This window comes from Diospyros lotus, chromosome 1 (assembly GCF_014633365.1).
Source record: "Diospyros lotus cultivar Yz01 chromosome 1, ASM1463336v1, whole genome shotgun sequence".
NCBI lineage: Eukaryota > Viridiplantae > Streptophyta > Magnoliopsida > Ericales > Ebenaceae > Diospyros > Diospyros lotus.
In genome coordinates, this window is record NC_068338.1 from 26,930,813 (window position 1) to 26,956,432 (window position 25,620).

General features: G+C 36.1%; 1 protein-coding gene across 1 annotated transcript in view; it reads right to left on the bottom strand.

Annotated features, from left to right (window-relative positions):
- Positions 1-1,272: 1,272 nt before the first annotated feature.
- Positions 1,273-25,620, bottom strand: part of LOC127799766 (AP-2 complex subunit alpha-1-like) — a 56,545-nt gene continuing 32,197 nt past the window's right edge. Inside the window, exons 7-27 of the mRNA XM_052333994.1 lie at positions 22,781-22,852; positions 22,612-22,704; positions 21,436-21,537; positions 21,156-21,253; positions 20,730-20,811; positions 20,504-20,592; positions 18,581-18,686; positions 18,426-18,491; positions 17,779-17,885; positions 17,579-17,683; positions 17,351-17,471; positions 16,094-16,270; positions 15,753-15,995; positions 10,290-10,370; positions 9,917-10,081; positions 9,717-9,803; positions 9,512-9,637; positions 2,561-2,641; positions 2,411-2,482; positions 1,990-2,069; positions 1,273-1,913 (exon numbers count right to left, since the gene is read on the bottom strand). Coding sequence (XP_052189954.1) covers positions 1,769-1,913; positions 1,990-2,069; positions 2,411-2,482; positions 2,561-2,641; positions 9,512-9,637; positions 9,717-9,803; positions 9,917-10,081; positions 10,290-10,370; positions 15,753-15,995; positions 16,094-16,270; positions 17,351-17,471; positions 17,579-17,683; positions 17,779-17,885; positions 18,426-18,491; positions 18,581-18,686; positions 20,504-20,592; positions 20,730-20,811; positions 21,156-21,253; positions 21,436-21,537; positions 22,612-22,704; positions 22,781-22,852 — 2,298 coding nt within the window. The 3' untranslated portion in view covers positions 1,273-1,768. The remainder of the gene's footprint in view (positions 1,914-1,989; positions 2,070-2,410; positions 2,483-2,560; positions 2,642-9,511; positions 9,638-9,716; positions 9,804-9,916; positions 10,082-10,289; positions 10,371-15,752; positions 15,996-16,093; positions 16,271-17,350; positions 17,472-17,578; positions 17,684-17,778; positions 17,886-18,425; positions 18,492-18,580; positions 18,687-20,503; positions 20,593-20,729; positions 20,812-21,155; positions 21,254-21,435; positions 21,538-22,611; positions 22,705-22,780; positions 22,853-25,620) is intronic.

Sequence of the window (25,620 nt, forward strand, 5' to 3'; positions counted from 1 at the left end):
ATTTTGCAATTATCTTAAAGTTCAAAAGTGCAGGACGCAATTTTTTCAAAAGTTTATAACTATTATTATCTTGAAATTATTTAAGAAAATATTATTAGTTTTAAATTTATATCATATCATTGTTGAGCCAAAGCTTCTTTAAATAATAGCAATGAATCACTAATTAAATAAGTAAATTAGGGCTAACACTTGTGAAAGTTTGATAAAAAAAATAAAAAATAAAGATGCTCTTAACATTTGACAAATAATAGTCATATTTTGTAACTTTACAACTTTAATTATGCTTTTTTCATCACTATTTCATGGATATTACAAACTTTAACATAACGAAAATATTCTCACATGAAAGAGAAAAATTTTAACAAACTGTTAGATTTTAAATAGATTATCAAACAAATGAAGGGGATGATGATGGGAAGGAGAGGGAAAAATAAAGATACTTTCTGCATATTAGTAATTTTAATAATGATAAAAGAGAAAATGTGGCTAGAATTATGAAGTCAAAGAAAATTATTGTCATTTTTCTAAATATCAAAGTTATTTTTGTCTTTTAATCAATTTTTATAAGTATAAAAGGTGTAATTTATCCTCTTAACAAAACACTAGATTGAATTAACCATTATTTCCAAAAATAGCAGAAAGATCGATGGTTCAACAAGCCTTTTTCAATTAGGGTTCACTTTGGAAATTTAGTTTGGATAGTAATTTAATAATTCTTTATATTAAATAGTAGCAGTTTTGAGAGAGAAAACAAAAAAAAAGTAAGTCTGCTACTTTGGAGAGGGACCAAAAGAAATGAACAGAATCCAAATGGGAATGAAAATCTGCCCTTAAATTAGGAAAAATAGATTAAAAAAATTATTTGTAAGTGTTAATAATATAAATCTTAACAACATTTTTAAAATTAAAATTTATCTTAATTTAACAAAACTCTTTTTATCTATTGAGATAGGATTGTCATAAATTGCTAATATAATTTTTTTGTTTCATTCCATCAATTTTGAATATTCCCTTAAATAAGGAAAAACATTATATATTATTTTACATTACTTTCAATATTATCCTATTTCAAACAATGAGGAGATAATATATATTTTAACTCTATTTTGTTCTTATGGTAAAACTTTTACATTGAAAAACAAATATATATATATATATATATGTTCACATATCTTTCATTTAATATGAACATCCGGCAATCATACCCGCAATATCACATAAAATCAACAAGGGAACCGAAAGAAGAAAAAGGGCACATCAATGCTGCTACGGTTTCTTTTTCCTCCCAAAATTGCTCTTATTGAAAATATAAATATATGTATCCACAAACAAATGAATCTTACAACTGACCCTACATTAAACTACTCGCATCATGATGATATGTTTCATATTACAAAAACCGATTCAGTAAAACCTCACTAGAAACAAATAAAAAACAACTATAGAAGAAGAAGAAGAAGAAGAAGAAGAAGAAGAAGAAGAAAAACAACCCTCATCCAACGATAAAACAAACTGCAGGATATGAGATTGTGCACAAAGAATGGCACTATGCAGCTTGAAGGCCTGACCCGTTGCCCAATAGAAAACCAACTGATAATGCTAAAGCTTTGCACATATTATGCTTGCCATTTTAAGCCCGCCAGCCCCTGCATTGTATTAGTTTCTTACGCTCACCTCTTGGTATGGGCATGGTAACGGGTGGAAGACTGTATGATCAGTTTTACAGGTGGTGTTAAGAAAATTTGTTCACTTGATCGCCGCATCCACCTTAGTGAAGCAAACCGGCAAGCATTGCGCCAGGATCTGACATCGATGTTGGAGGACTTGTAGGCTGAGCTTGTGGAGGCGGTGGTGCAGGTGCCCGGGGAATTGTAGGAATGCTCACCAATTGTTCCTTGATGAACTCCTTTAACCTGTATAATCGTGATGATATAAGATATTGAATTGGAGCCAAGTTAAGCGAGGGCTTGTAGAAGTAGAAGGCATTACTCAAATGTTAGTGCAGGATCCCCCGAGGCAACTGTCATTCGCAGCTGTGTTCTGTCTGCTGGATCTGTTTCAATTCTCATCTAAAATATGAGAGAAAATATAGCAGTCAGCATTTCACAAAGGTTCTTATTATTTACTACAACTTCAACGAGGCCAAAATGGAGTGCAGCCCTTGAAAGAGCCAAGCATTTTAAATAATTTCAAACACCAGCAATTTTCCCGTCTTTTTTTAACTAAAATTTAACCAAATGGAATTGAATAGCCAAGGTGGACTTCCGGCAAGTGCCAATGCTTATAAGTTTTTAAGTTTGTAACAGAGTATTTAACCTTGTGACGTAAGGTCCACCATAAAATGCCTATCCATCGCTAGCATTAATAATGCAAATGTGTATGGCTCTAGCTATTAAAAGACAAATCTTACCAAGCACAACATGGCTTGTGTACTCTCTGAATAAAAAGTCGTGCTTGCCACCAAATTATTGGCATTTGGATCCTGAAAAAGGAAATAGAACATAAAGCAAACTGCCTTTCTGAGAGAGGTAGTCTCAGGTTGATACAAAAGGGAACTTACAAGTCCAGGACAAATCACCAGCCGGAAACTGTTAAATAAGTTAATCATTTCCACAAGAGGCATTGGCCTTACGCCTCTAACCTGCCAAATTTTATCCAAAAAACCAGTAAGTTACATATATTACTTTTAAATTGTTGTTGGCACAACAGTACAAAACTTGAGCTATCAAGCCCCAAAGTCTCAGAAAGCACTTCCTGCAGATAGTGCTTAAGGTTAAGGTCTGTCTCTACTTTTACCTCTTCCAACGAGATTTTTGAGGGATTACCATTAAGTTATCCCCTTTCTATATTTGTAAAACTATTGATTACACAACACAACTAAGATATTTCATTGTGTTAAACAGGTAAATGTTTTGAAATGAAAAATTCTTTAAACATGGATTGGATTTTGTGAATAAAGTTACAAAAATACTAACCCCTCTAATTCTGTTTAATACAAAAATATAATCAAGTTTTAGAGCTACTCCTCTACACGACAGACAAAATAAAACTTTTTCACAACGGTTCTGATAACTAAAAAGCAGAATAGCTGGATTCACAAGGACATTTTAGAAATGAAGCTTGGAAAATATATTCTCTCTGCCCCAATTAACATCATGAATAACAGTGCCCTCATACCTACAAATTTCTTTCAAAAACAATATCCCTTTAGCTTATGTACTAAGTAAATAAATTGAGGATGATAAGATAAGAAGGCTACAGGTTTTCTTTAACTGAGAAGGTGGACAACAGTTTTTGAAGCCAGTTCCATGCTAAAATTTTATGAACATCAAAATTCAACAAGATATGGCTGAGTACTTAAATCCCCAACTACTGGAAAATACAGACAAATCTCCAAAATGCAATTACTATATTCAAAGTATGACAGGAGGTAGAAAATTCTAAGTGATTCTATATGTGTAAGTCAATATTTTTTTGAACATTTGACTTTCTCAAGTCCACTAAAGTTTGTGATTCTTGTTGTAGTTGATTTTCACACGTGCAAGGAGAAATTATAATAGTTCTCTTCGTTGAAGCAATAGAAGCCACTAAACAGTACCCACCAAAAGAAATGAGATAATTCAATATATATGCACATCTATATGTGTTATATTTTGTGAAACATAAAAGAGGCCCAAGTCTGGGGGGCCTCTTGTGGCAACCTGGGCTTCCCTTTTGGGCGCCCACTGGAGGGCCGCAAGATGCAGCCAGCTTGGGCCAAGCCCATTTCTCATAGCTCTTGATCTCTTGTCGTTTTGCCTGCTGCTGCTTCTTTTTGCACGATTCAATCCAGACCATCGGCGCTGCTTTTGCTGAGGCAATCCGAGCCATTCATTTAGTTTATATCTCGCCTCGAGATTGCCGTTTTCTGATCGCATTGAAGACGAGCTTGAATGAGGGGGTTGGGAGAGGGTCGGTCATTTTCTAGGGTTTTCATCTTTTACTCTCTCTCTCGTTCTCTCTCTGTAAATGTTGTATAGTTCGTCTTCTGCAAGTGCTTCCTGATTTTGTGTTGTGTAAGGAAAGCTCCTAATCTGTAAGTGATTTTGTGGCTTACTGTTTTAGAAAATCAGGGTTGTTTTGTTATTGTTTTTGCTGTAATCAGATTGAATCTATTTAGTGGAAGTGAGCTCTTCTCACCGGAGCTCAAGTGGACGTAGCCCTATTTTTGGGATGAACCACTATAAAATCTTGCGCCTCTTGTTTCTGGTTTATGTTTAAAATACTGTCAGTATTGGCTGCGTTTAATTTTTTCAGTTCGTGTGAGTTCATTTGTGTGAGATTTTGACGGTGTGTTTGTGTTTGGAGATTTTGCTATCTCTGTTTGTTTGTAACAGTGGTATCAGAGCTCTCTGGTTTATCGTATCCAACGTTTTAGGGTCAAAATCTCGACCGACTCTGTTTTTTCGAAAACCTAGGGTTTCCTTTCCTTACTGTGTCAGTGTTGTTTTTTAAAGAACTCTAGGGTTTTCTGAAGAAAGCCTGTCAGCGTGAGTTTGCTGTACAGGTCTCAGTTAGTAAACTAGGGTTTTTTTGTTTTGTGAAATTTTCGTGTATTACGAAGATGACAACAACCCGATTTGAAATCGGTACATTTGATGGAAAGGGGGATTTCGGTAGTTGGAAAAAGAAGATGAGGGTACTTCTCTCTCATCACAAAGTGCTTATAGCACTTGAGACAGATGACCGGAAATGATCACTTGAGCAGCTGGCCCGAACTGATGAAATCAGAGAAGAGGCATTTAATCTGATTTTTCTACATCTTGGTGACTCTGTAATCCGTAAGGTTGACGGTATATCTCTACCTCTTGAACTTTGGAATAGATTAGAATCTTTATATTCTGTAATGTCTGCTCCAAATTTAGTTTATTTAAAAGGCATGTTGTTTAACTTTAAAATGAATACATCTAAGTCTATGGATGAAAACATAGATGAATTTACTAAACTCACTTTGTTATTGAGAGGTACTGATCAGGCTTTAGGAGATACTAGTGAGGCAATGATTTTGTTAAATTCCTTACCTGATGATTATGATGTAGTGAAACATGCTTTACGTTACACTGGTATAGTACCTAATATGGAACTTGTTATATCTGGTATTAAAGCTAGAGAACTAGAACTTAGTACATCTAAGAAATCTAGCAACAATTTGTTTGTTACAGGAAATATAGATAAAAGAAATTATACTGTGAATACTGAACAACACAATGGGTTAGGGTATAAGGGAAAAAAGAAGGAAAAGAAGGGAAAACAAAAACAAAAGTGGAAATGTTACCACTGTGGGAAAGAAGGTCATATAAAGAAATACTGTTACGATTACTTAAAAAAACAAAAGCAAGGGGGAAATGTAACAGTAGCAGCTAGTAGTTCTAATTGTTTGGCTGAGGTACTTAATGTTTCCTCAAGCTCAGTTTTAAATGAATGGATTATGGACTCTGGCTGTTCTTTTCATATGTGTCCTAATATTAACTGGTTTCACAACTTTAATAACAGAGAAAGTGGATTAGTGTACATGGGAAACAACCAATCTTGTAATGTTCAGGGTAGAGGAGACATAACTCTTAAGTTGCCTGACAACAAAATTAGAACTCTTACTGATGTAAGATATGTCCCTGATCTTAAAAGAAATTTAATCTCACTTGGTACACTTGATGAGTTAGGATTCTCATACAAAGCTGAAAATGGTTCCTTAAATGTTTTTAAAGGAGATGAACTAATCTTAATTGGTTTAAAGAAAAATGGTTTATATGTTTTAAAGGGCTGTTTTCATTCCTCTGTTATATCAAATTCTGCATGCTATGTTAACACTGATAAGACTGATCTGTGGCACTTGAGACTTGGCCATATGAGCCTGAGAGGTATGCAGGCACTGTTAAACCAAGGATACCTTGGTCCAGTGTCTGCTGAGACCCTCGATTTTTGTGAACCATGTGTGCTTGGCAAGCAACACATGATGAGTTTCCATAAGGGAACTCACCTGGCGAAGGCATGCCTTGAGTACTTACATGCAGATCTGTGGGGACCCTCCCAGGTCCCCACCCATGGTGGCAACAGGTGTTTCCTTTCTATCATTGATGATTATACTAGGAAGGTGTGAGTTTTTCTATTAAAATCAAAAGATCAAACACTAGAAAAATTTAAAACCTGGAAAATCTTAATAGAAAACCAAGCTGATAGGAGAATCAAAACTCTTAGAACAGACAATGGTTTAGAATTCTGCAATAAAGAGTTTGATGATTTCTGTAACTCCCAAGGAATAAACAGGCATAAGACAGTTAGGAATACACCCCAACAAAATGGGGTGGCTGAAAGAATGAACTGGACCCTCCTTGAAAAAGTGAGGTGCCTTTTGTTCACATCTGGCTTGCCTAAATCCTTTTGGGGAGAGGCCTTAGCAACAGCCGCACACCTAGTAAATAGAAGCCCCTCCACAGCCCTTAATTTAAAATGCCCAGAAGAAAAGTGGATTGGAAGAAAATTAAACTTCAACTACTTAAGAATTTTTGGCTGTGAAGCCTATGCTCATCAGTCAGAAGGTAAGCTGGAACCTAGATCCACTAAGTGTGTTTTTGTTGGGTATCAGGAAGGAACTAAGGGATATAGGCTATGAGAAAGACAATCTAAGGGTGTAAAAATTATCATCAGCTGAGATGTTATATTTAATGAATCAGTCTTCCCTTGCAAATTATCTAAAACTGATGACATAGATAATTCCACCAGTTTAGGAGATACCCAAATAGAGGTGGAGCATCAAGTTATAGATAACAATCCTTCAAATGCTCCAGCTATTCCAATCCTTCAATCTGAAGGAGACCCTACATCAAACCAAGATCAGACCTCTGATCATGAATCTGATCATGAGGAACAAAATAATGAAACAGAAGTTGAGGTGGAGCAATTTGACACCCCTCAACATAATCTGGAAAACTATCAACTTGCTCGAGATAGAAGCAGAAGGTCTATTAGACCACCTTCAAGGTATGCTTTCTCAGATTTGGTGTTTTGTGCCCTAGTGGCAGGTGTTGAGATGAGGAGCAGTGAGCCTTCCTCTTATGAGGAGGTTGTCAGCTCAAAGGAAAGTAAAAAATGGCAACAAGCCATGGATGAGGAAATGGCCTCTCTGATGGCAAATGGAACTTGGGTACTTGTCCCTCGTCCAGAAAATCATAAACTGATCCAGTGTAAGTGGCTGTTCAAGTTAAAGGAAGGTATATCCCTAGATGACCCTATTAGATATAAAGCAAGACTAGTAGCTAAGGGGTTCACACAAAGGGAAGGAATAGATTATACTGAAATTTTTTCTCCTGTGGTCAAATTTAAGACAATTCGCATGATGCTTGCAGTAGTAGTTCAATTTGACTTAGAACTTGAACAATTGGATGTTAAAACTGCATTTTTGCATGGAGACCTAGATGAACACATTTACATGGTTCAGCCAAATGGTTATGTTGTGTCTGAAAAACCTGATCATGTTTGTTTGCTGAAAAAATCTTTGTATCGCTTAAAACAGGCCCCAAGGCAATGGTACAAAAAATTTGATAATTTTGTTCTAGGGGCCGGGTTTATTAGAAGTCAATATGACAATTGCTTCTATTTCATGCTTACAGAAATTCCTGTTTATCTACTGCTTTATGTAGATGATATCCTTCTTATTAGCAAATCTAAGTCAAAGATTAATGAGTTAAAATCTATGTTAAATTCAGTTTTTGATATGAAAGACTTAGGTCATGCTAAGAAAATACTAGGAATGAGGATTGAGAGAAATAGAAGCAACAATAGCCTTAAGATACATCAGCATGATTACTTGATGAAAGCTGTTCACAAATTTGGAATGGGAAACTGTAAAACTGTCATAGTTCCACTGGCAGGACATTTTATTTTATCAAAATTACAATGTCCCACATCCAACTCTGAAATAATAGAAATGGAAAATGTCCCTTATGCAAATGTAATTGGAACAATTATGTACTCAATGATAAGCACTAGGCCAGACCTTGCATATTCAATTTCATTACTCAGTCGATATATGTCTAACCCTAGTAAAACACATTGGGATGCCTTAAAACATTTGCTCAGGTACATAAATGGTACTGCATGCATTGGTTTAAATTTTAAGAAAAGATTTGACACTCTAAATCTTGTTGGTTATGTTGACTCTGATTTTGCTGGAGATAGAGACTCCAGAAAATCCACCACTGCTTACTATTTTACTTTGGGTGGAAATTGTATAAGCTAGAAGTCTCAGTTACAGCCTCTTGTAGCTCTGTCCTCCACAGAGGCAGAGTATGTGGCTGTAACAGATGCCTTTAAGGAAGCCATATGGCTTCAAGGCATACTAAAAGAAATTCACTTGCTTCAAAGCAAAGTGATGGTTTTCTCAGATAGTCAAAGTGCCATCCACTTGTCCAAAAATCCTGTGTATCATGATAGGACCAAACATGTGGATGTGAAGTATCACTATGTAAGAGAAATGATAACCAACGGAATTGTGGGAATTCAGAAAGTATCTTCAGCCAACAATCCAGCTGACATGGGTACCAAGGTATTAACTGCAACTAAATTTAAGCATTGCTTAAAATTGTTGCATATTGATGATGGCTAATTTTCTGGTCATCTAGAGCTATGAAGGTGAGAATTGTAGCATGCTTTACTTATATTTTCATATCTGATTACTTAGTCATTTTATGTTTCAAGGTGGAGTTCGTTATATTTTGTGAAACATAAAAGAGGCCCAAATCTGGGGGGCCTCTTGTGGCAACCTGGGCTGCCCTTTTGGGCGCCCACTGGAGGGCCGCAAGATGCAGCCAGCTTGGGCCAAGCCCATTTCTCATAGCTCTTGATCTCTTGTCGTTTTGCCTGCTGCTGCTTCTTTTTGCACGATTCAATCCAGACCATCGGCGCTGCTTTTGCTGAGGCAATCCGAGCCATTCATTTAGTTTATATCTCGCCTCGAGATTGCCGTTTTCTGATCGCATTGAAGACGAGCTTGAATGAGGGGGTTGGGAGAGGGTCGGTCATTTTCTAGGGTTTTCATCTTTTACTCTCTCTCTCGTTCTCTCTCTGTAAATGTTGTATAGTTCGTCTTCTGCAAGTGCTTCCTGATTTTGTGTTGTGTAAGGAAAGCTCCTAATCTGTAAGTGATTTTGTGGCTTACTGTTTTAGAAAATCAGGGTTGTTTTGTTATTGTTTTTGCTGTAATCAGATTGAATCTATTTAGTGGAAGTGAGCTCTTCTCACCGGAGCTCAAGTGGACGTAGCCCTATTTTTGGGGTGAACCACTATAAAATCTTGCGCCTCTTGTTTCTGGTTTATGTTTAAAATACTGTCAATATTGGCTACGTTTAATTTTTTCAGTTCGTGTGAGTTCATTTGTGTGAGATTTTGACGGTATGTTTGTGTTTAGAGATTTTGCTATCTCTGTTTGTTTGTAACAATATGCATGCATGAGAAGAAAAGGAGACAGTGTATATACCACTTCTTGGAGTTTCAAAGGTGGTCCAGAAAGTGATCTCCATTGTGGGAAAAACTCTTCAGCAGACACTGATATAGGCTGGAAAAATTTATTCATGACAGCAGGAAGGCGAAGTTTTATGTTGACCTGGAGAAAGTTGAGGATAAGATACACAGTTACTAAAATTACTAGGTACTACCCCAAAAAATTCATCATTAGACAATACCACATGAGTTCCAAACTTGTAGGAGAAGTCAAGAACAGCTATATCCCTACTTGGGCGGAGGTTGATGACTTCAAGTGGGCATTGGACCTAAACAACCAGAAAGTAATATTGGATAAAAGAAAAGGGAAAGCACAAAAAGATGAAAAAAAAAGGAAAAGATAATAACATGAAAAAGAAAAAAGCATAACCAGCTGTCTGACCTGTGCCCGTGGAGGAATTGTTTCAGGTACCAGTGAGAGCTCCATCTTCAGATGAAAGGGAGGTAATATCAGAGCTTGAACTGAGACTAGTGGGGCTGTGTTTTTGTTTCCCAAGAAGAGAACAAGTCGGCCATGATGGCCTCGCCACTCAGCTTTAATGCCAATCTGTAAAAGTATTTACAGAAAATTTCAAGAAGCGTGGAATTTTTTTGATGAGTGCACACACGAACACAAAGCCTTAGATTAACTGTAAACTCAGTCCTTCACATAGAGAAAATATTAAGAGATAAATGACATTTTTGGCTAGATAGAGATAACAGACATTCAATGTAAACAGAATTGAAAAGCCAAAAACTTAACACGGCCAGCATACTTGAATATAAGGATCCTCGTATAACACTCCACTGTCCTTCAGGCATAAAGCATGGAACCTTTCTGCAGTATTTCCTATTGGCTGCAAAAATGGATCATGAAATTGGTCAATCAAAGCCAAAATGATATACCTCTTATTTATCCAAAGTAAAAAAAAAGAACATCTAAGGCTCCGTTTGTTTCAACTTTACATTGGAAATAGAATTGAAAAAGAACATCTAAGGCCCTGCTTGTTTAAAAAAGAACATTTTACATTGGAAAATAATTTTCAATGTAAATGTTTTACACAAAATATTTTTTATTTTATTTTCCCGTGTTTGGTTTACGTGTGAAAATATTTTCCAAAAATTAGCTATGTGTATGTATGCATATATATATGTTTGTGTATGTATATGTATAATGTATACATATGGTATGTGTGTGTATCCACTGCCGGTCCCAAGCCCGGATAAAGAAGGAGGATTGTGTTAGTTAGCCAACAGCCAACGTAAAACTTAGTCGGATCCAAAACATAAACTCTAGACAAATTATGAAAAAACGTTTGGGCGTGGGCGTAACCTTTCGTAGCGACGCGCTACACTGCCCGCGTGTAGTGTCAAGTGAGCTAGGGCCGTTGCATCGGCGCCCAGATGTAGTGACAAATGAGCAAGGGTTTTCGCATTTGCTTGGACGGATGTGGGTAAAGAAGTTAGTCCAACATCAAAATCAAAATCAAAACCAAAAACAAAATCAAAATCACAACCAAAACCAAAAACAAAATCAAAATAAAAAAGAAAATCAAAATCAAATTCAAAGCCAAAGCCAAAAACAAAATTATAGATTAAGGATTGGGTCATGGAACATAGGAACATTAACAGGCAAAGCTATGGAAGTGGTAGATGTGATGATTAGGAGAAAGATTAATATTATGTGTCTTCAAGAGACGAGATGGGTAGGGAAAAAAGCAAAAACTTTGTCAGAAAATGGATATAAAATATGGTACACAGGAAATGATCGAGCAAAAAATGGAGTGGGGATCATTATGGATAAAAGCTTAGTAGATGAGGTAGTGGATGTAAAGAGAATAGGGGATATGATTATTATGGTGAAGGTTATTCTAGGAAGAATGACTATGAATATCTTTAGTACATATGCACCACAAGCGGGGTTAGGTGAGGAGATAAAAGCAAAATTCTGGGAGGACCTAGAAGGACTCATACAAATGATACCAAGAGGAGAGAAAGTGATTATAGGAGGTGACTTAAATGGTCACGTGGGTAAAGACGGAAACGGATATAGAGAGGGTCATGGAGGGTATGGATTTGGGGAAATTAATAATGAGGGTAAGTCTATTCTAGATTTTGCAATGGCATATGAGCTCATCATAACCAATACTAGGTTCAAAAAACAGGACGAACACTTAATCACATATAAAAATGTCATATCAAGCACCCAAATAGATTACTTCCTCATGAGACAAGAGGACCGGGTATGTTGTAGGGATTGTAAGGTGATACCGGGAGAGTGTTTGACTATTCAATATAGACTTCTAGTACTTGACGTCCAACTAAGAAATTGGAAGAGAAAAAATTACATAAAACAAAATCCAAGAATCAGGTGGTGAGATTTAAAATGGGAGAAACAACTAATCTTCAAAGAAAAATTAAGGGGTAGAAGAGAATGGAATGGAGAAGGACAGACAAACTAAATGTGAAGAGAAATGGCTAATGTCCTGAGAAACACAGCAAAGGTAGTGCTTGGAGAGACAAATGGTAGAGCCCCTAACCTTAAGGAGTCTTGGTGGTGGAATGAAGAAGTGCAATTGAAAATTAAAAATAAGAAAAATTGCTATAAAGTTGTATATCAGTGCAACAATGAAGAAAATCAAAAAAATTATAAAGAATAAAAAAAGGCAGCAAAAAAAGCTGTTAGTGAAGCAAGGTCAAAAGCATACGAGAATCTATATAAACGACTTGACACAAAAGATGGAGAAAGGGATATATATAAATTAGCTAAAGCAAGAGAAAGAAAAACAAGGGATTTAAATCAAGTGAAATGCATAAAAGATGAAAATCAAAATGTATTAGTGAATGAGGGAGCGATTAAGGAGAGATGGAAGGAGTATTTCACAAAATTATTCAATGATGATGGCGACACAAGAGTTAGGTTGGGACATTTTAGTAACTCCGAAGGGAACGTGAGCTATACATTTTATCGACGCATAAGTCCAAATGAAATAAGGCAAGCATTAAAAAAGATGAAAAATCATAAGGCGGTGGGACCGGATAATATACCAATAGAAGCATGAAAATGCATGGGAGAAGAGGGTATCTCTTGGCTAACGAAATTATTTAACGCGATTCTTAAATAAAAAAAGGTGCCAGATGAATGAAGGAAGAGTACTTTGGTCCCTATATATAAGAACAAAGGAGATGTTCAAAACTGTGAAAATTACAGAGGAATTAAGTTAATGAACCATACCATGAAACTATGGGAGAGAGTAATAGAGCAGAGGCTCAGAAAAGAAACAGAGGTCTCAGAAAATCAATTTGGTTTCATGCCCGGTAGGTCAACAATGGAAGCTATATACCTACTGAGGCGCCTAATGGAAAGATATCGGGATCATCAGAAGGACTTACATATGGTGTTTATAGATCTAGAAAAGGCCTATGATAGGGTCTCTAGAGAAGTATTATGGAGGGTTTTAGAGAAGAAAGGAGTCCGAATAGCCTATATACAAGCCCTTAAGGACATGTATCATGGTGCAGAGACAAGGGTCAGAACATGCGGAAGGGATACTGAACCGTTTAAAATTACAATAAGATTGCATCAAGGTTCTGCACTAAGTCCATACTTATTTGCTTTAGTAATGGATGAACTCACTAAAGATATCCAGATAGAGGTGCCATGGTGTATGCTATTTGCAAACGACATAGTGTTGGTGGATGAAACAAAAGAAGGAGTGAACACTAAACTTGAGTTATGGAGAAACAATTTAGAATCTAAGGGATTTAAATTAAGCAAAAAGAAAACAAAATATATGGAATGTAAATTTAATAAGAATGCAAGAGTGGAGGATGTTATAATAAAATTGGAAGACCAAATCTTATAAAGAAAAGACTATTTTCGATATTTGGGATCAGTGATTCAAAAAGATGGAGAAATTCACGAGCATGTCACACATAGAATTAAGGCAGGTTGGCTAAAATGGAGAAATGCATCGGGGGTGTTATGTGATGGTAAAATCCCATTAAAATTGAAAGGAAAATTCTATGACAGCTATAAGACCAGTTTTGTTGTACGGCTCAGAATGTTGGGCAATCAAATACCAACATGAGCAAAAGACGAGTGTAGCGGAGATGAGGATGTTAAAATGGATGTACGGCCATACAAGAAAAGATAAAATTAGAAATGAAGTTATTCGTAATAAGATAGGAGTAGTGCCAATAGAGGAGAAGATAAGAGAGACTAGACTAAGATGGTTTGGTCATGTGAGAAGGAGACCAAGAGATGCTCCTGTAAGGAGAGTTGATGAAATGGAACAATTAATCAAAAAAAGAGGTAGAGGCAGACCTAAGAAGATTTTGAAGGAGACATTAAAGTTTGATATGAAGTGTGTGGATCTCAATGAAGATATGACAAAAGACAGAAATACATGAAAGTCTAGAATTCATGTAACCGACCCCACATAGTGGGATAAAGGTTGGATATGTTGTTGTTGTTGTTATGGTATGTGTGCGTATGTATTTATAGATAAATATACATATATGTAAATGTATTTTGATAGAAGAGATGTATTTATTAGTTTTTGTGTGAATAGAAAAATAGCTCAGAAAAATTGAATTGGGAGGTCATTCCTCCTTTTGATGCTAAAAAAATATTTACCATTTTTTTGTAATCCAAATACAAGAAAATAGTCAACATTTTCCAGCAAAATGTTTTATTTCGAAAGAGATGGAGCCTAAATGTGGTCTTATTTCACAACACATAAAAGAAAAAATATGAACCACAACAAGCTGATAAACCAGAAAAAAGAAAAGATCCATTGTAGAATTCCTACATTGTGCCATCTGTTTTGCAGCTTTTATCAATAACCAACACCATACATTATGTAGAAGAGAACAGATACAGATATAGTTCCCAAAAAGGTGCAACAAAAGGCGAAACAAAAAGCTCATGGGTCAGAGAGCCCAGTCTATTAGGAATAGTCTGGGAATCATGTCTTCAAGTATTGTTTGTCTGAGTCCAATTATTTCTATTATTATCATTTGACATGCTTGTTATACTAACTTGAATATATTTCTCTGCCTATTATTCTCGGTATTCAAACCACTAGAATAAAAGCATATCTATATTCATCTCACTTCTACGGAGTTCAGTTTCTCCCATCTCTGTGAGGGAATAAATATTATTGCTGCCCACTCAGGTGCAGCTTTGGACTTGCATGGCAAGATTTATTGAATCAAGTAGGTGTAGAACCAATCAATCTCATAAAACTATGGAATGATTCGAAAAGGCTACAGGCAGGGATTGGCTAAATTGCTAGAAATTAGCATATAGCCCACCAAAACTAGGTTTGTTTAGCAGCAAAGAAGAATGAATTGCCACAGCAATATAAAGCACAAACAATTCTAAGATGGAATGAATTTCCCCAGCAAGATAAAGCACAAACAGATGGTATAGAGTCCATATGAGAAATTAACACTTGTAGCCACGTTTTGTCTTCATTCTTCATTTTAAGAAATAATTGCCATGTTGATTGCATATTCATAGTTGCTTGCTTTGCAGAAACGGCCAATAATACAAGTTTAGGAAATTTATTTTATTCATATGATTGAAGAATGTCAGAGATCTTTCCCATTGCAGGTATTAACCTTTAATGCTTGTACTATTTTCTCACACAACCTAATATTATATTGCCAAGCTACTGCCTACAAGTAAAAAGTCAATGACAGTCCTAAATAAAGAAACAGGACAAAATGACTTTTTGATGACTGTTGAGAAGCAAAAGAGCAAGGGAAATGTATAATGGCACAGATATTCAGCAAGATAGCAACTACGGAATTTAATGCTTTTATCAAATTTAAGCAAGACCATTAGCAAGGAAGCAAAACATGGGGAGACACCAAGGTAACAATTCTCATAACTAAGATGTACTGAAGTTCCATTACTAATCACAGTACTCATAGAAGAAAGAAAAAAAGTTGGAATCCAAATACTCCGCTTTATTATTTCAAGTCCCCCGTTGGACAATAAATAGGCCCAAGTCACCACTTAGAGTTAAAAATTAAACGTTGTTAATTATATCATTTTCTCCTCTTTTCTACTTTATATAAAAAGGAGGTAGGTCATATTGCATGAAAGCGACAATGCTATAATAACTGGTTCTTAATTATGACTATGATTGCACAGTGTCAGAGATGCAAACTTTGGTCACATTTTCCTCTTTACAATCAACAATACATGTAAAGATAGAAACAGAAACCTGGATAGCATTTGTCTGCTCGCCAACGGGAGCAATGGCTAAAGCATCTTCGGCAATTGGAGAAACTTCAGCTCCAGGGACTATATTATACTCAGGTTGAGCAGAAGTACCAGAAGGTCCTTCAATAGCCAGTGGACCCATGAGATCACCAAGGAGATCAGGTGAAGGCCCAGTAGGTTGAGGATCCACAACACTCAGGGCCCCATTTTCCGGAGTCAACCCTTGATCTGATGAATTATAATCCTGTACAAAAATTCAACCAAGTTATTATGTAGATGAAGCTAAAAAATAGAGAATACTGAATCTTTAAAGTTCATAAAATCCAAGCAAAGATATCTCACCACATTGCTCATGCTAGGTATCTTTACAAGACCAAGCTCATTCACAGGAGCTGAACCATTGGCAGGGCATTGGTCGGTCACTACCAAAGCATTAGAGGTCTGCTGTGACCTCAGCTTAATAGCACTTTGTTCAGCAGTATCAGCTTCAGTATCTTCAGCTTTTTTAATCAATGCAGACTGAATGATAAAACCAATTCTTCAATTAGTGTCTAAAACTGTATATCTACGTGTGTACAAGAAATCAAATATGAATAAATACATCTTGCATATCTCTTCTTGCGACGCCATCATATGAAAACAGACATGGGCTGTTACATTAAATATATTGATAAATTAATCAAACAGAATAAAGCCTAAAATATAATAAATTGTCTTTCAATAATGTTAGTAATGTTAGGAATATTCTGGGTTAAAAGGTTGGAAACTTGGCTTCTTATTTAGGTCTCCCTCTGGCTCTACTTTGTGGATCTGAAGATGGATTCTTTGACAGCCTTGTTAAGCTTGTCATGCAAACCATTCTAGAGTGAGGCAGGAAGAGGACAGATAGGTTTTGGCAGCCATCAATGATGGAATCTTTTCCATCCAATCTTTCTATGTGGACCATTCATGAAAAAGGGAGAGAGGCTTTCCCTTGGAAGGACTTGTGGAGGATAGTGCTCTCCCTAGAGTGGTCTTTTTGTTTGGTTAGCTTCTCTAGGGTCCATTCTCACTTTGGACAACTTCATGAAGTGAGACCAGATAGCAGTAGATTGGTGCTTTCTTTGCAGAAAAGACAGGAGAGAGTCAATCATCTATTTCTGCATGGAACATGGCACATGATATTTGGGGGACTTTCGCCCTCTTTTTGGTGTACAATGGTGTTAGCAGCTACTTGATCAGTTTGTTGGAGTTACGGAGTTCAGTTTGCCTGAATGGTAGACACTGTCTGGTGTGGAAGACCACTCCTTTCTGTACCTTTTTGGGATATTTGGAGGGGGTGGGGGAGGTAACAGGTTTTGCAAGTGTTAGAAGTCATCATTTTCATTTTAAAGGAACCATTCTTGTTCCCCTCTTTTCTTGGCTCAGGAGGAAATTCCTTTCCCTTCCCAAGTCTCTTTCTAGTTTGTGGATGATGCTTCTCCATACATAGTTAAGTCTCCTATGTTTTCTTTCCTTATATTTTTTGGTACAGGGTCACCCCCTTCCATGTTTTTTTAAAAGTCGTGCTATTTATCCCCAAGAGAGAGAGAGTGCGCACAAATGTCCTAAGTCACATACCTTGCGTTCAGGGAATTTAGGCATTTCAGCCATTATATCCATTAAAGCTGCACCTTTCCGACTCAATGAGAAGTATTCAACAGCTCTTTGCTGTATCTCAGCGTCAATACAACTCTCATATCTGGAAAAGAAAATCATTATCTTGTAAAATAGTTTCAAGGCCACTTGTGATAAAAAATTGAAATACCAGCTTCAAATAAAAAAAAATGAAATGTTAATAAATCTCACTTTTGGAAAATTGCCCAAATTTGATTCTGTAGTTCCAGGTCTGGAGGTTGAGTGTGCATTAAAATCTTAGCATATGTTGAAAGTAGAATGGGAATCGTAGAGGTCCTGGTGATGCACAATTTCCAATTAGGCTAGTTGAGCAATGAACAGCATATATAATCAAGAAATGACACGAAGAGCAGAATTTTATGTGTCCTTACGAAACAGTAGGCAGTTTCTCATGTATGATACCAAAAATTTCCTTAGGACTGCATCCAGGCCGTCTAGCTAGGAGGTGGCTGTACTCCCCAAGGATATAAGCACTGACCTGTTTCAAAAATACCATTGCTCAAATACACTTAATGGCTGGAATTCATTTATTGCAAAAAGAAAGAATTTTTCAATGATAAGTCACGCATTTGCGTAAATAAATATAAAAGGAATAAGAAGTTGGCAATAAACTAGCAAAGAAAGAGCCTATATTAATTTAAAGGTGGTCACCCAGAACCTGCAAACATGCTTATCAAACTTTAGTTCCCTACTACTAAAACCAGGGATTTAAGTCCAATAAATAGAGTGCAACGAAAGCAGGTTTCTGCTGATGCAGCACCTTTCAAGTTTGGGATTCTCCTGTTTTACATATCATCTTTCTTAAAGTAAAGGTAATGGTATCTAAACTTGGTCTGTTTTCTTCCTGTCAAATGATATGCAATGTGAACAAAAAGCACATGCCAACTCAGAAGCTTCTGCTTAGCACGAAATACTCCTAATGAAAATTGGCTTGAGATGAACTGCAAGCACCAAATAGTGGTGTTTTTGTCACTATTTAAGAGAAAATGTAAATAAGTCACAAGAAGACTACACATACCTTGACCATTGTCTCATGTATGGCAGGCTTATCAAGATATTCCCTAGCTTTCACTGCAGCATAAGGCTGATAAAGTGTACAAAACAAAAGGATATTGAAATTGGATAAACTTCTTAAGAAGACACAGACAGACAATGAAGTGAAGATGTAGTCACCTGTAGGTCCTCATTGTTCACAACAAACTGGACAACCCGAAACCAAATGTCATCACTAACAAAATCTCCTGCTTTATCAATCAGCTGGAGGATCACATCTACATACCTGTGTGAACCCATAAAGTGTTCCTTCAATAACTTAATGATTTTAAATTTACATTCTAAGGCATCACAGCAGATTAAATAAATGCATCAAAAGCTCAACAATTACTGATTTTAAGAAATTTGCTGTACTAACTTAAAATTTTTACCAGCTCTCAAGTATATATAAAAATCTTTAGAGCAAAAGCTTCAGGGATACATTATACCAAAAATTGTCAAAAGATCCTCTCATGTCAACCTGCCTACTATCACCATAACCAAGCTCTTTTGCTTGAACTATAATCTTGAACCAAATTCTCCAGTTTCTAGGTTTCTAGATTTAGATAAAACCAAGTTGAACTTCCTCTGCAAATTTGACACTAAAAACTGGCATCCTAAGGAGTAAAAGCCAGATCTTATGAATAAAATTGAAATAACATCCTGTTGTTTACAGCGTTTAAGACACTCAGCAGCAATGTAAACAATGAAATTGCTGATGGCGGTGAATCTTGTATAAACAAAATGCAGAAACAACAAAAAGAGCCTCTACATCTCCATGCAGATAGAACAAATCCATGAACTGCATAAAAAGAACCAACTCTAGAATGGTGTACCCTCCTTGAATCACAAAAAATAGAGAAAATAAGATGCCCAACCCATCTGATATCTTTGCTATCCTTCTTGTATCACAAACACTACATCGCACAAAAGGAGTGACAATCTAGGTGCATCTCTATCCTGCTAGGACTACCTCCATGCCATGCAAACATACAATCAAGAACCAAAATTGGTATCACCTATTAAATATCAAAACAGACATAAAGAAGGCACCAAACCTCCAGTTGAGAAGTGGTTCAGACTCACAATTCTTTTTACACAAAAACCACTATTCCACAACAGTCTTGCCACCTTCTACACAAATTATCAGGACTGTTATCTATTCCAAAAAATACGCTATTAGGAAGGAAAGTTAATTTCTGCATTATTTTTATACACTCTCGACATTTCGTCTATTGAAGGCCTACTGGGGATGTGATTGCAACCCTGTCTTGCAGAAAGGGTTTAGGTGTTAGAATGCACCTTGTTTTGTTGCTAGCATGATGCCATGAAAGATATTTACACAACTGATAATTAAGCAGCAAGAAGAAATTATGATGAAGTGGTATTCTGGTGCAGATTGCAGAGCAAAGTATTATCATATTTGACTCCATTGCCTAGTTTTTTGAGTCAAGTGGGCAATGCATTGGTCAATCAGAAATCTTTTTGCTTCATGGAATGAGGGCAGTTTGGGGCTTGTGATAAAGTTCTGGATGACTGCTTCATGTTCAACTTGGGGGGAACAGAAGGTGTTTCGAAGGCGTGAAATTCTTTGCCTATTACTTGAAAGAAAGATATTTGCTGGTTCATATTTTTGGTGAAAGGGCCATTTGCATAGTTTTTTCTTTCTTTGGAAGATTTTCCTAGGGAGTTGTACTTCTCCATACGTGTATATATATATATATATATATATTGAAGCTAATGTAATTCAAACACTTTGATTAGCAGAAGGTTAGTGTTACTAAAACCTAAGTGAATTACAAGTTACCTTAACAACAAAAAAATTTACCTTAACAAAAAAAAAAAAAAAAATCAATAGCTTACAAGAAAAGAATAACAATCAACTTCTTACTACTTAATACGGAAAAAGATTAGTAATTTTGTGCCAAGATATGTTAAAGGTTTATGATTAAACTCATGCATCAGCTCACATACATCCATTGCAGTTAGAAACACAACTAAAAGTATTGCATCCAACGATGTCATGATATACAGTCCCCCTCCGAATAAACACTTTATACTAACCATGACAAGTCTGGGGCAAACTTCTCGGCCAGGATAGCAGCTTTTAGTGACAATTCTTCACGCATTGCAAAGTCTGCTGTGCTGAGATACTGGAAACTGATAATTGTCAGGGGCATGCTTTTACTAGGAACTTCACGGTTCATCATTGGCACCAACTATAGGTGGTTTTATGATAAATTACCAACTGAAATCAAGCCCCTCTACTTTTTTTCCCAGCAGGATTTACCTGTAATAATTCTTCGACTATGTCCTTTGCATTTGAAAAATCACACATGCCATAAAGCAGATCAAGAGCACGCCTCCGAATGCTTTGGGCAAATAGAGTTAAATCATTGTCAGCAAAAGGACAGTGAATTATAAAACTATGGCTAACAAGTACACATGTAGAGAGTATAGTCACATGAAGTACACCAAAATTATAACCATCACTTGCTTATTTTTATTTTGTGCTTATCAAATAGGGCTCTAAGGACCTGTGCCCCTGACACAACAATAAGAAGCCCGGCAGTGCAACCTTCAGTGTAGCCTTTCAGACTATTGGAGCAACATATACACAGGTCTACTGTAGCCAACACATTACCAACTAGTGCACCTAGAAATGTAAAAACACAAAATTGTACCTTACAAATACCAGAGTACTAATAAGTCAAACCTGATATCTGGATCTTTCAGTGAGGTGATGATCTGGGATTGGTGTCTTTTGATAATGTCCTGAACATCTGTAACCATCAACATCCTGGTCATATTCTCCTGCAACAAAGGAATACAAAAATCACACAGTGAAACAGAAAACAACAGGATTAAGCCTTCCACCTTCTGGCCTTTGCACTTTCCAACTTGGTCTTGATTTGATTTGAACATCATCTTCATCAATCAGATAAAGAATAAGAAATGGAAATAACAACTAGAACTTTTGTGAGGGAATAACTTACCAAGCCAAGATACCGAATATTTGGCTCACGAACAGCAATAAATTTTCCAAGCAAAGCAACACACTGGGACATCATTTCTTTTTCAGCATCAAGATGCATGACCTGTGATAAATTGATTAAGACAAAGGCAAGGACCCCTCAAGAACCCTTATCAAGGCAAAAAAAAGAAAAAAATAAAGGCAGTCCACAGAATTTGGAGAATACAACTAACACCAGTAACATTCGCCTCAACATGCACACACACATAGACATAGTAACTTTGTGATACAGAATTCCATAATCTAGCTCCAGAGTTTTCATACCAAATCAACAATTAGAAGCCATTTGTGACTTAATAACATTATAATCAAACTAGTCATTTACCTGACTATTGTGGAGCTTTTTATTCTTTAAGTTTTATAAAATTTTAATATATAGATACTTTTATTGGCATAAAAATTGTAAACAAAGTTGCTATATATAGTTGAATGGTGATTTCATTTATGGTATTTTTCTTTAAAAGTTAATTGTAATATATAAAGTCCTTTCATATCTAATAAATAAGTTATGAATCTGGACTTATTTGCTTCATTTGAAAAGAAAACAAACACATCAAAATTCAAAGATAAAAGGAAGAGCAAATTGATTGGTAGTGACACAAGAATCCGAAACATACCAGTTGATCACCTGCAAACCAAGAAATTCTCCAAATAATTTAATGAATTTGACAAAAGTTTTGACAGATCTCATTGCTCTCTTCAAACATTCAAGTTCTCCAAAGAATTCAAAAACTTTCGTAACAGGTTCAACAATCTTATTAGTTCCTTTCCTTCAAATTCATCAAATGCACACCCTTAAATGAGAGACTCTTTCTAAAACAGTAGTTCAATCTTTCAACGTGCCATATAGACAAAATGTTTAATTGTGACACTTTTGCTAGACAACCCTACAAGTACACATTAACTTAGCCTTCTCACTACAACTGTTTTAATTAGTAAATAGATCTTGTTAAAGGAAAAGAGCAGCTGAAGCAATCCTACATTTTTTTGTGCAATTAAGCATGTGGATTTACAACCCAGTACTCAGATATCTACGTTCAAAATCATGGAATTACATTGCTGTTGGTCATAATGCACAACAACCTGTAAAAGACACATCAGTTTAACATTTATGAAGAAGAAATGGCATATAACTTACAAGGGCGAGGGCTTCAAAGAGAACAGCATGCGATGCATTGTTTTTGTTCACATTTTTCACAACATCAGTTCCCATTAGTATCCGCTGTAAAACCTAGAATCAGCAAAAGAGATGTCTTTAGAGATTTGAACAGTAATAACAACAAATGATTCCCTTGGATAAAACAAACCTCAAACAATGATCTTCTAGTGTTTGGATCTTCTATTGTTGGAAAATATTGAAGAGCCCTCATTGTCTTAACCTGCATTGATCATTTACTAATAAGACTACAATGTAAATTTGCTTAACCATATATTAATGAATACATCTCAGATTTCATAAAGCAACTACTTAACAACACAAATTGAGTGAAATTCCAACATCAGGTCATATAGATGGTATAGTCCTTTTTGTTCATCTCATGATGCAGATACCCTTGGCACATATTTTAACAATGAGCAGTAGTTATCAAAAATTGAATAAATAATTACATGAATAAATACAATAACATATTAAGTCTTAATCCCACTAGGTGCGACGGCTATATGAATTCTAGGTTGCCAATCATCCCTATCTATGGCCATATCTTCTATAAAGCCCTTTGTCAGGACCCTAGCCCTAACTTGTGATTTCCTTGAAGATAGAATAGCAAGAACAGGAGAAATAAGGAGAAATGGGGGAGGATCAGACAGAATAAGGGGGAAAACAGAGAGATAAGAAGGAGAAATAGACAACAAATAGGGAGGAACAGAGAGAGAATCGAGAGAAAGAGAGAACCTAAAGAGAGAGTAAGGGAGAATTGTAGAGGGGAAGAGAAATCTTTAATTATCATCCATCCATAATCTCGGCCAAGAGGTGTATAGCTTTATATATAAGCTATCCACAATTTTTACAGAGTAGTTACCAGTTCTCCACTACAGGTACCTACTACTTAATTACTCCATAACTGACACTAATCTGAAAATAAAGGCAATACCTACTCTTCTGCAAACTAATACAATCTATAGAAAATAAAAAGTAGAAAATAACATGCTGGTTGTGACATTCCCTCCCCCTTAAAAGAATTATTGTCCCCAAAAAATCTCTCAACATCTAGCCTCACTTCTTCGTCCTATCCCTGCATTCATTATCTGACTCATCCTTCCTAGATTGTGGGGTGTAGAATCCTTGACCTTCATATAGTAATCACACTAGTTGGTTTTAGCCGTAAGTATTCTGACAACAACCTTCTCTACCAAAACCAGCACCAAAAACTGGTTTACACCACTTGGAATGACAGCAAGACTGTCATATTGGTCAAGATAAAAAACAAAAAAAGTAGTAAGATATTCTCCTGCTGGAATTATCTTTAACCTGTTTGATGCCTGCTTGAACCAAAGCTATGGACTCCTCAGCCTTCTCGGGAGCCAAAGGCAAATAAGCAATATTCTTAGAACCTTCTTCCTCAATCTCAAGAACTCATATGTTAACATCTTTCAATCCTGATGATTGATTTTCTGAATCAATCATTTCATGATTAGAACTTCCGAGATAGTTATCTTGTGCATCTCCTTCCGAAACTTTTCCTTTTAAGGAATCATAGTATTCCTTAGAAAATAATTAAACTGGAATACTAACTCGAAACTTCTTTGAAAATTGAATCAAAATCTCGTCCAGCTTTTGGTTGATGTTAGCCACTTCTTTCTCCAGTGACCACATAGCTTCTCGAGTGGCAGTGTTGGTGTCAGTGTTCGTGCAGGTCCCTTTTGCCATTTCCTCAATCTAATTCTTTTAACTTCACTTTAATAGCGACCGTGACTGCTTCCAGTAACTTGGTAATTGCCTCTGAACCACTTCCAAAAATCAGTAACTGCCTCTGATCTTCTTCCAGAATTCAGCTTGTCTTGCTCGGCTTCAAAAGTCTAGTCATGAATGCCTAAATCCAGCCAAGAACTGGCCTGCTCTGATACTAATTTGTCAAGACCCTAGCCCTAGCTTATGATTTCCTTGAAGATAGAATTGCAAGAATAGGAGAAATAGAGAGAAATGGGAGAGGATCAGACAGAATAAGGGGGAAAACTGAGAGATATGAAGGAGAAATAGACAACAAATAGGGAGGGGCATAGAGAGAGAAACCAAGAGAGAGAGAGTAAGGGAGAATTGCAGAGGGAAAGAGAAATCTTTAATTATCATTCATCCATAATCTCTACCAAGAGGTGTACAACTTTATATATAAGCTAACCACAATGTTTACAGAGTAGTTACCACTTCTCCACTACAGGTAATTGCTCCTTAATTACTCTATAACTGACACTAATATGAAAATAAAGGCAATGACTACTTTTCTGCAAACTAATACAATCTACAGAAAATAAAAAATAGAAAATAAATAGCTGGTCATGACACCCTTATAACTCATATCAAACGTAAAAACTTCCCTCTAAGTTTTTCTTGGTCTTCCTCCTCTACCTCTTTTGCTAAACACTTATTCCATTCCATCTTCTAACCTCACAAGAGCTTCTATTGGTCATTTTCACACATGACCAACCATCTTAATTGTACCTCACACATATTGCCTTTGATAGGAGCCACTCTGACCTTATTACAGATAACCTGATTTCCAGTTCTATATTTCTTGTTTAGTTACACATCCATCAACATCCTCATTTCCATTATGCTTATATTTTGTACATATTAGTGCTCTTTTGCTAAACAATCCATGTTGAATTGTTGACCATCATCTTACCTAAAAATTTAAGCTATTAGATAGAGGGTTAACTTTATCTTTTATATTATTATTTTTACTTTTAAAACCCTCCCTCACCTATGGTTAGGCTTCACTGCATGACTAGTCCAAACAAGTGCAACAATTCAAATATTAGGTTAGTAGTGAGGTTTGAACTTAGGACTTTTGTTTGCTCTAATACTATGTTGAATTGTTAACCATTATCTAATCTAAAAGCTTAAGCTGGTAGATAAAGGGAACTTCATCTTTTATATTATTTACTCTTTACACGTCATAAAACAAAGCTGGTTTATATTCATCTTATA